The 10,996-nt window shown below is 46.2% G+C and overlaps 1 protein-coding gene across 4 annotated transcripts; it reads left to right on the top strand.

Annotated features, from left to right (window-relative positions):
• Window positions 1-1,613: 1,613 nt before the first annotated feature.
• Window positions 1,614-10,489, top strand: paqr8 (progestin and adipoQ receptor family member VIII). 4 transcript variants are annotated; one of them, XM_081717625.1, is made up of 6 exons: window positions 1,637-1,737; window positions 2,456-5,524; window positions 5,782-5,996; window positions 6,592-8,798; window positions 9,227-9,275; window positions 10,351-10,489. In XM_081717625.1, the coding sequence occupies exon 2, from the start codon at window positions 2,486-2,488 to the stop codon at window positions 3,539-3,541; it is 1,056 nt and encodes a 351-aa protein (XP_081573751.1). In that variant the 5' UTR covers window positions 1,637-1,737; window positions 2,456-2,485; the 3' UTR covers window positions 3,542-5,524; window positions 5,782-5,996; window positions 6,592-8,798; window positions 9,227-9,275; window positions 10,351-10,489. The 4 variants fall into 4 exon arrangements, with proteins under 4 accessions (XP_081573753.1, XP_081573751.1, XP_081573752.1 ...); XM_081717626.1 differs by having other exon boundaries at window positions 2,456-5,996; window positions 6,592-6,864; window positions 8,735-8,798; XM_081717627.1 differs by having other exon boundaries at window positions 1,614-1,728; window positions 2,456-5,996.
• The last annotated feature ends 507 nt before the right edge of the window (window positions 10,490-10,996 follow it).

The following is a 10,996-nucleotide window of genomic DNA, read 5'->3' as shown; positions in this document are numbered from 1 at the left end:
ACATTTATTATCTTATTACACTTATTATCCAGACACATATTTATTACATTTATCCAGACACTCTTATCCAGAACAACACTTGATCCATAATGCTGGTACATTTAGATTAAAAGCTAAAGTATATCGTTTTATGAACCACAGCTGCTAACCAACGACCTTTCTCAACGGCAGCTGCTTGTAGTCAATAAACATGTTATACACGTAGGAATGTTGACTTTAGCCATTATATTATGTATTATGAGCGATGACATGTAGACTGACTCACTACACAAAGACATGATAGGACAAATAATAATCCCATTTCAAATATGTACATGAATTTGTTTTATGCAGATATGAAGCTGGGAATTTAGTCAGGGGATATGGTCATGAATAAAGATAGCTAACTTTCCATCTGTAGCATACTGTGCAATGCTGTCCAAGCACGTGCAACTATGGTAGACAGCAGACAGAAAAGAACTCAACGCTCATTCAGTGCACGCATCTCTGAACTGACTTGTGTGATCCAAAACAGTTGCATTATTTAAACAATAAATTAATTAGATTAAAAACTAAAGATGAACACGTATTTTTAAATAGAATAATGTAATATGTATATAATTGTATATTTACATACATTGACATACTCCTATTGTATTTATAGATTTTTTGTTATATTTGATAATATGTGTTGCGACCCATTCGAGGCACAGCGGAGCGTACCGTACGTCTGTACATGATTCAGCAATACGTTACGCAGCAAGTCTCAGTTAAAGCTTTTCTGGGTTTTTCATTTCGTTAATTATGTAGCTCAGCTGTCCTCAGCTGCCTCAAATTCCTGCTCGGAATTTCAGCCACTTTCTTTGTTACAACATGACGCCGTCTCGTAACACGTTCCATGCCGGTGGTCTGGCACCAGTCCGCCTGTAGACAACACGTGGCAAGACTTCAGTCTTGGAGCATTGTAGAGAAGACGTTGTGTTCTGTGGTATCAGGTGAGATCTCCTTTGGAGGTTTTGTGTCTCTTACTTCTGAAGTATGGGCCAAGTCCAACTTGCGCCAGTGGAAGATCCAGGTTCACAACCTGTAGGTATGAATGATTGTTTTTGGATTTGTGCAAACAGCCTTGCTAGCTACTACGAGTGTTGCTGGCTGTAGGCTGCAGACCTAGTGCTTCTCCTCACCAGGTGTAGTTAAGGTTTTGGTGGCGGTAGTCCTCTGCTAAGTGGATATCTAATGCCCCCATTATTTTTACACATGCACTATGCGTAGTTGTGCCTGCCTGAGGAGAATTGCACGTCCGTTTGCAAACAGCTCGGAACCCACCGCCACTGTACAGATTTGACCTTTCAAAACGCACAGGTGTTTACAGCTGCTCAGGAGGGGAGCGGCGCTCTGGCAGCTGACCAATCAGAGCAAACCGAGCTCATAAAGACACGTGTTTCAGACAGAAAGTTAAAGGAGATGAGACAAATAATGTGTTTCTGGACCTTTGAATCATGTAAATCTATTCTAGTAGACCCCGGAACTAAAATTATGAGCACTGAAAATGAAGATAACAGTTGTCCTTTAAGTAGCCCCTCCCAGCAAACCTGAGCAACCTGCTCAACTTGCTGTTGTGATTTCCAGCCCTAGTGAATTCCTCAACCTGTTCATTCCATCATCGGCGTCAGAACACAAACGCTGGGCATGAGTCGGTAACCGGAGACTAAGAGTTTTTAAGCTGCCAGCGTGATCACTGGGCCTGAGGTAGGAGAGGTCTGTATGAAATAGCTGCATATCAGATGAATGAAGAATGTTAAACACTTTTGTTTACTCGTTGTATTTCCTAGATACCCTAACTTTGTGGTATATTAAAGTCTTTATGCATCTGTTTGTCAGCCTAGAAACTTAAAAATGGACATTAATTTAGCCTTCAAAAAAAAGTTACTAGCAGTGAAGATACAGTGCAGTTGTTCGGTAGTGCAGATCCCCACTAATGAGCTTAGGATGGAAGTTTTATACGATGAAAAAGAAAAGACATTGAGCATTAAGTTAGGCGTGATAACCAGTTAACACTTACTACCTGAATAAGGTTGCAGAGGTGGTGTTGATTCTGGTACGTGACAGATAAAACAGTGCGGGAAAATAATTGCACTTATTTTGAGTGGGGGTTTTTTTGTGTTTATTTGAAGAGTCACCATTGAAAGTTGCTATATTCTTATAAAAATATCTAATTCTGTTATAGATGTTTTAAATCACTGAAAGTGGAGAGTGTGTTCTTTGTTGGTAACTTGAAGGACAGGTGACATGCATGTAGGTTGATTAGTCACGAGATGCAGGTGTGTGCACCGTCATGACTGAGATTTCGCTTTTCTTGTAAATATGACCTACCCTCATGCTTCTTGTTCCTCTTCACTTCACAGCACGCTCAAGGACAATTCTTTACATTGTTCCATACATTGCCCTTTCTTACGCTGCGTTTGTTTTTTTGCAGGTATTGCTGATTCTCATCTAACCCATCAGTATGTTACGTGCAGCTCAGGGGTCTGTGAGCTCTGTGGTCATGGGCAGCATTAAGCAGCTGCCTCTGCTGCTGCGTCTGGTGCCCTCTCTCCCCACCCCGCCGTGCCCCGAGGCCACTGTGCCCGCCTCGGACGTGCCGGCTCTGTTCCGTGAGCCCTACATCCTGTCGGGCTACCGGCCGGTGGGCCAGCCGTGGCCCTGTTACGTCCTCAGCCTCTTCCAGTGTCACAACGAGTCTCTGAACGTGTGGACGCACCTGCTGGCGTCGGGGGCCGTGCTGCTGCGTTTTGCGCTGTTCGCCAGCGGTGCCGGGCGCGAGGCCGTCACGCTGCCTCTTTGCCTCTACGCCGCGTCGGCCCTGACCTACCTGTCCTGCAGCGCCACCGCACACCTGCTGCAGTCCCACTCCGAGCTGGCCCACTACTCCCTATTCTTCCTAGACTACATGGGCGTGGGCGCATACCAGTACGGCTGCGCCCTGGCCCACTACTTCCACTGCTCCGAGGAAGCGTGGAAGCGGGGCCCCCTGGGGCCACTTCTCCTGCCCCTTGTCTTCCTGTTCAGCTGGATGTCGTGTGCCAGCTGCTGCTTCGCAAAGCTCCGCTACCGCCGGCCCTACCCGTTCCGCAGGAAGCTCTTCCAGATTGTGCCCACCGGTCTGTCCTACATCCTGGTCATCAGCCCCGTGGTACACCGTCTGGCCAGCCAGCCCTGGACCCAGCCGGCGCTGCTGCTCCATGCCCTGCACATGGCCTTCTTCCTGCAGGCTGCCTTCTTCTTCGCCTGGCCTGTGCCCGAGCGCTTATTCCCAGGGAGGTGTGACATCGTGGGCCAGGCCCACCAGATCTTCCATGTCTTCATGATCCTGTGCACCATGTGCCAATTGGAGGCAGTGTGTACGGACGTCCTGCAGCAGCGTGGCGCGGCGCTGCCTGTGCACGAGCACCAGAGCTCCATGCTTGCAGGAGGATCTTTCTTTGCGCTGGTGCTGTGTTGTGCTCTGACGGCAGCCCTGATGAGTAGGAGAGTCCAAAGACAGCTGCAGAAGGAAGAGTAAAGAAAGAGTAAAGAAAGAATTACTTCTCCTGGTCACATTAGAATAAGTTAGGATACGATAACGCTTTATTGATAACCTCACCCTTTTACTGAGAGTTAATGTTTTTTATTAGTGGTGTTGTTTTGGAAATTGTGCCCAATATGAGCAAGCATGACCCTTGTGATAATCTTAGGCAAAGAGATTATGGATATGTAGGTTTTTACGTTTTTAGTTTTTATATGTGTCTGGTCCAAGATGAGACATGACAATACATTTGATTATACAAATTTGGGAATCTTGTAGGTGGGGGATCCATCGTGGTTGGATATTGGCATCAATTCATTATTCATGACATTTGTGTTTAGAAATCCAAGTTACGCACACTCAGGTATAGTTAAGTCTCCTCTTTTCCAGTCCGACAGCTAACACTCACCTATGACTGAGAGGACAAAGGCCTTACGAAGGATAATTATTAGCGTGATTAGTCCATATGAAGAATAAAGCTTAGTGGTATCACTCTAACGAAGACCCTAGTCTGTGTAATCTGTGGTTTAGCCATTATTCACAGCCTGGCATTACGTGTGTGTGAGTCTGAGTAGGGTCCTACGGTGGCATGGTTTAATAGCCACAGACCCCTCTGCAGTCTGTGGCTATTAAACCATTCCGTTAAAACACAGAAAGAAATGAAGGACTTATTTTGTAGCAAACTTGAGACTCAGTGGGGAGCCAACCAGATGCTCAGAAAGGCCCCAGAGCGGGTCACTCAGGTAGGGCTGCTTCTCCAGATAGCGGACGCACAAAACCACTCTGTTTACCCAAAAGTGCGCACATGTGCATAACTGCATGGAAACAGTATTGTGGCTGGTTGAAAAAAAATGTACATTATGTGACTTGGTAGGTGAGTTTTGTTTATAGTCAACAAGTGGATGCATTTCGCCTCCGTTCATGTACTGTATTTGATTAGTAGGGTGTTATTACCTCGATGGTGGTGGAGCAGCAGACTTAAACAGCGTGCGAATTTCGCTAGTGTGCATGTTTATGGCAAGGATGTTTTCATACTTACAGTGTTTTGATATGGGTGCAGTTGTGTCATTCAGCGCTAATGGAGTTCTAAAGTATTTGTGCAGTAAATTTGTCATGAAACTGTAAATAAGAAGGAATGATTTATGAATGCATTGTATGAAGACAATGACAGACAGACTGGAACAGGCCTTCAGCAGCCTGCTAGACAACAGGCTCAGCAAATGCTGTGCATTAATGTGTAATCGTGTGCAAAATTGCAGATCCAACTGGCCTTTATCTGTATCTGCATGAGCACTGAGTTCTAATTACTAATTTTAACACCACAACACCTTTGAGAAGAATAATGCCCTATAGAGCCCATTTAACTGCTGTTCTTCTGTGCTGTGGAAACAAGACTTCCTTGTGAAAATTCATTTGGTGCATTTAGCATGAGGTGTGAGATTAGCAATCGACCGAGATTTAGGAACCTAGAATACAGTGAGTCAAGGGGAGGTTTCCCTCCAATTAGCCCTTTAAACATGTTAATTGGCATATAACGTACTGTAAACTCCTCCTGTTGATCTCCTTCATTGTTTTTAATGTTTTTACTAAAATATTGTTTTTGAATCAACATGCTATATCTACATCAGCCACTAGAGGGCAGAATTGTTTGTTTAAGTTAATGTCTAGAGTAAGCAAAGGTTGAATGACTTCTAGAAGCAGGGCATGTGGCCAAATATAAATAAATAAACAAACTAACAAATAAATATGTTTTCGTGTCTATGAATGAATATATCTTTAACAGCTAATATCCCCTCTAGATTTTCTTAAATGGAACAAAAATAAGGGCAAACAACATGGGAAATGTTCTGTCTCCGTCACTGAATTTTTCCACACGCGCGAGACAGGAGTGGCGAGGTGCGGATGAAGCACGCGGCATATCGAGGAGACGTCACGCGAGCAGGGCGACAGGCGAGCCGCCCCGATGGCACGAGGCAGCAGGTGAGCCGGAGCTGTGAGTCCAGACGCCGGTTTGTTCATCAGAAAGAAGTGTCCTACTTCTGCTGTAGGCTGCGTGAGTGGGGAGCAGCGGCGTGAGTATGAAGCTCTGTAGAACAGACCCGACAGAAGCAAAGTCACGAGAAATATGTTAAAATACATCATTATTGTGGGTTTTGATGGATTTGCAGAAGGTTTCGATGTTTTGGTGAGAGCAGATTCTTACGACGCATTTGTTTAATATGTCGTTTAAACTTCAGAGTTCATGCATCAAAGGGTCCTCGCTATGCACCCGCATTTGCAGACACATTCCTGTACTGTGGTCGCGCGTGAATACGCCTGACACGTCACGCCCTTGATGGTCACGTAATTAAAGGCGTGGTCTGGACTGCACGAGGGTTGTCCCTGCGCGGCCACCTGAAGCCTTACACACCTGTCAAATAGCTCCAGTCGAACCTGCGGGGCACATTCCCAGGTATGTTCTCTCTCTTAATGTAGTTGGCACTTTTGTTTCTAAAAAAAACTAATTTAAAGACTTCAGGCAAGACGCTTCAACTTTGTATGGTGCTTGTGTGTCAACTCTGGTCACTACCAGATTCTGTGTCTTCTGCATCTTCTCGTCCTGCCCTTCAATAGTCTTCCATATTAATGTTCCATGATGACAGAGGAATAAAGTCAGAATGAATGAACACCATGAGAGAAGGAATGTACTATCTCAACATAACCCTTTATAAAGTGGCTCTGAGCAAGACCCTTAACCCTCAGTTGTTCAAGTTGTACTCAGCCATGATTGTAAGCTTTGGATAAAAGCGTCAGCTAAATGCCGTAAATGTAAATGATGAGCGTACGGCCAGTGAAATGTGCAGTACGTAACAGATCAGGTGTACTCCCATTTTAGCTTTAACCCACATTTTCACCTTTTCATTCACAATGGTGTTTTGTATTTTATTTACTTATTATACTTTATTCTGTAGATTCGATCATCTTAATGTTTATTGCCAGTAGATCTACTATACTGTCTCTAGATATCCTTTCATCCTGGCCTTTATTTTTTCTCTTATTCATATCAGATTCTATTTAAGCCAGTGAATCTTGGGGTCAGATTACTGCCTCCAGCAGAGTGACCTCTCGCTCGCTCCCTTCTGGCTGCGCAGAGAACTGCTGCCCTTCCCGCGCTTGTTCCTGTGCAGTGCAGGGACTGGCCACAGCACGATGGCTCCTGGCTCAGGCTGGATGATGCACTGCTCTTCGTCCTTCGAGATCATCATCATCACTCTCATCATCTCTGTCCTGTTCCTAGTGGTCTGTGCCACGTTCCGCACACTTTGTGCTGACTGTTCCAGGTAAAGACATACCTTTCTGCAGTGCTCTCGTGGTGCTCCAGCCGCACCGTGGGATCCTGGGCCGTGACCAGTGTGGGGTGTTTCGTTTGTCTGTCCCAACTCTTATTGGCTTTGGAGTTCTTGTTAACCCCCCCTAGACTTGGCCACTCAAGGGCTTGGGTACCCACCCCCTACCATACAGTCCATCCCAAACATTTTTCCGGAGCCCCTTCCTCCTAAGACATGCATGCTTAGAAATGAGCCTGCCCTGCTATCTGCACATACACAGTAACAGCCACAGGCTGGGATGCAGGCAGGGACAGCCGTCTCATAGCGGAGAATGTCTCGTGATTGGTTAGAACATTGTTTTGTTTGTTTTTTTTATGGTTGATTACAGAACTCAGGATAATCCTAAAGACTTTTTTATTTTCTCAGAGCAACTATTTTACTGATAGATCTCAGGATGTAAAAACGTGGTTGAGCTCATTATTATTTTACTAAATCACTAATATCAACTTTAGATATGTCAATTTGTGCATTTGAGAGTTGGATTCCATAACCACTCTCATCCCCTCAGGGGGACGAGGGGGCCTCATATGTTGTTTTTATTATATTGGCTCTAATCTGTCACCCTTCATCTGCCAGACAAACATTTAGTCAGTAACTGAAGACCTTGGTGCTCTGGCCAACACTTACTTCTCAAAAGGCTGTTGTTAACAGAATATTGCAAGTTTAGCACAGGGAGGATTATGGGTAGGATCAGACAGGAGATAAAATAACACTTTATTAATCCCTGCCTAGTGAGGACTGAAAACTAGCGGAACTAGTACTGAGGACGCACAGGTGCAGGTGTGGAGGGGCTCATGCCAGAATTCCCGCCCCCCGGTGCCACTCCTGTGGTAGCTGGACCGGTCGAGGGAGGGGTCACGGGACCGGCCGAGGGGTCCCTCGGAGTGACAGGACACCCTTGGGCAGAGACTGGGGATGTCATTAATTAAGCTCACAAAGAGGTGAGACCTGACAGCGCGGAACCTTCTTCCTACCCCTCTGTGCCCCCTGCTGGCAGCTTCTCTGTCGGGTGGTCAGGCAGCTTGGGGGCCTCTAGCTGTCGAGATCCCAGAGGATGGGTGCTACCAGGCTGCAGAGGGAGCAGCATCCAGCCCCCTTAGACAGAGCATGTCACTCAGGAAGGCTGCTCCAGCTGCTGTACCAGAGTGCTGGCTCTGTGCTCCGGTGCTCGGAGAACACATTTGTCCCCTTTGAGACCCGACTTTGAGACCAGGTGTGGTTACTGCCCTCAGCCTTCATCACACACCCTTAATGATCTTTTTCACCTGTCCGTAGTCGTGGTGCTGCTGCCGTAGCACCCAGCAGCACAGGAGATGGGAACAGACACCACTGTGTGCGTTGTATGAGTCTGTGAACTACAACCCCTACCAAAGGGGCTCCAGAGAAAACACAGCTGGCTTTGGCTGCCTGTGTTCACAGCCCATCTGGATTGGCATCCAGGTAAATGGGGGTATCGGCACTTGCTGCCAAACCACAGCAGGCTGTCACCCAGAGAACCTGCGTCACGGCCTGCGTATGTAGGTGGAGGTGGACACAGCCAATCAAACAGGACTTTGGGTTGCCTGTAATAGCAGCGTCAACTGTCTTGCCGAAAAGGTGTAGCCCAAAAAATGTTTTGCCATGCACACTCTGCTACACTAGTTAATGTTAACATGTATGTCACAATTAGGGGATAATCTGGATTAGGAGTGTTGGAAGCATGGGAGTGAACTGTGCAGTGCATGTGTGCTCAGGGAACATGAATATGAAACACCGGCTTAACATGCTTATGCAAACACTTAACACAGTCTTTTATTGTTTGACCTGTGCATGCCGATGGTAGACTGTCTCCTGAGAGTCCAGAGTACCATAAGGACAGAGAAATATCTTCACCCATCCCACCACTGGTGAGTGGCACAGCAGAGTTGCAGCTCACTTCACTTTTGACTGAACTGTGAAATACCTTAAAAAATAACAGCAATCTCTTGGTGTGAGTCTTGAGTCAGATAGTGGCAGGTAAATAACATGTTTCCCAGAGAAATATTCCAATATTCCATTATTCCTTTTGTGGGAACATTGGTAGGACAGGATCAATAAATTACTCAATAATTGAAAAGAATCAGCAAGAGAAAACAGGAAATGTCTGGGTAGTACATGAATGTATGTAAAGAAACTGATGTATATTCCAAAAGAAAATTTAGAAAGATAAGGTTTGTGTTAGAAGACAAAGCCAGTCTTGAGACATGTACAAGAGTGTAAACAATGCTTCCACAGTGCAGTCAGTACAGTGTGCTGCAGAGATGAGTATGTGACCATTCATCTCCTCCTTCTGCAGGAGACACGAGATGAGGGCAGTCCAAACAGATCCCTGGACAACGAGCACGGTTCGTCCTTCCTGCTTACTCTCTGCTTTCACATGCGGTGTCCTCAAAGGGACATGATCCTTACCCTGAAAGATCAGTCAGAGCACCTCACGAATCTGTACACCAATCACTGATGCTTCAAACTGTCTTATAAAACATGTGAAGGACTGAATCCATGAACATAACAACACCTGGGAATGTCAGAGCTTTCCTATAAACTACGTTTAACACCTGGGAATGTCAGAGCTTTCCTATAAACTACGTTTAACACCTGGGAATGTCAGAGCTTTCCTATAAACTACGTTTAACACCTGGGAATGTCAGAGCTTTCCTATAAACTACGTTTAACACCTGGGAATGTCAGAGCTTTCCTATAAACTACGTTTAACACCTGGGAATGTCAGAGCTTTCCTATAAACTACGTTTAATACCTGGGAATGTCAGAGCTTTCCTATAAACTATGTTTAACACTTGGAATGTTAGAGCTTTCCTATATACTACATGTTTAACAAAAAAACACTATGTTGGGAAGTAAATTGTGACTTCTGTCTCCATAAAATCCTGTATGATAGGAAATACATGATTATGGCCAGAAAGCTAGTCCTAGCTGCGCATGTGTCGTCTGCACTGCCACCTTTTGATGTGTTCACTATGGTTTTTGTTGCCTTGAGCAATGTCACACTCATTCCACGAATCACACCGCGGCATACTGTCTGTCACCCAGTGTTTATTCTCACAGCAGGCATAAGAGGGCGCTGTTTCCTCCGATTAACTTACACTATGTACATGCTTAAATTAAATTTACGTTTACAGCATTTAGCTGACGCTTTTATCCAAAGCAACTTACAATTATGACTGAGTACAACTTGAGGAATTGAGGGTTAAGAGCCTTACTCAGGGGCCCAACAGTGGCTACGTGGATGTTATGGGGCTTGAACTGGCAACCTTCTGATTACGAGTCCGGTACCTTACAGAAATCAAATTTTGGACTGGATAGTCCCTGGCTTTTTTGTGTTTGTTCGTTTGTTTGTTTGTTTGACTAATTGTTTGTTTTTGGGTCAAACGAATTTACAGTATCTAACGTCTCCCTTAACAGCTGAAGCGCACGGCTGTTTTAGAGAAGTGAGGCCCACACATCCAGTCACGCCTGCGTTCAATACAGCAGACGCACAGTTGCTGTGTCCAGGAATCCGTGATTCTCGACCACCTCCATCCTCCATTCATCCACGCAGCGTGCAGGTGGAGTCTTTTTCCACGCAGCCAGCCAAGACAACTGTGCGGAGCTGCACTACGCCCGAGCAGCCAGACGCCACGTCAAGCGACCCCACGTACTGCCAAGCAGGGATACGAGGTGGCGAGGAGCATCCGTACCATTGCACAGGCATGGCAAGCGGAAGCGCAGCCCCTCCATGCCCAGTGCGTGTTGACACTTCTGAGGACGAATGGGAGAGGGAGAGTCCCTACCAAACAGTGAGGGGACTGGCACAGGCTGCAGCCTGCCACGTGGCCCCGCCCCTCGCTGTGATTGACAGAGGGCAGGCGGCAGGGGCGGGACTGCTGTTCCCGCCTGTTCAAGCTCTGCAGAACGGCCAGGGTTTGAGTGGCACGCACGGAGACTCCATCTACGCAGCCGTGAACTGGAAAACTAAAAGTCGGAAAATCGGGGAACCCCCTGTTTCACAGGACGCCGTAAAGCCCGACAAGGACGAGACAGCTGAAGAAGCTGCCCCTCCCATTCCAGA

Source organism: Electrophorus electricus, chromosome 7 (genome assembly GCF_041902795.1).
Source record: "Electrophorus electricus isolate QZ-2024a chromosome 7, ASM4190279v1, whole genome shotgun sequence".
Lineage (NCBI taxonomy): Eukaryota > Metazoa > Chordata > Actinopteri > Gymnotiformes > Gymnotidae > Electrophorus > Electrophorus electricus.
The sequence above is the reverse complement of the archived record's forward strand: the minus strand, read 5'-3'. Positions and strand labels throughout refer to the sequence as shown.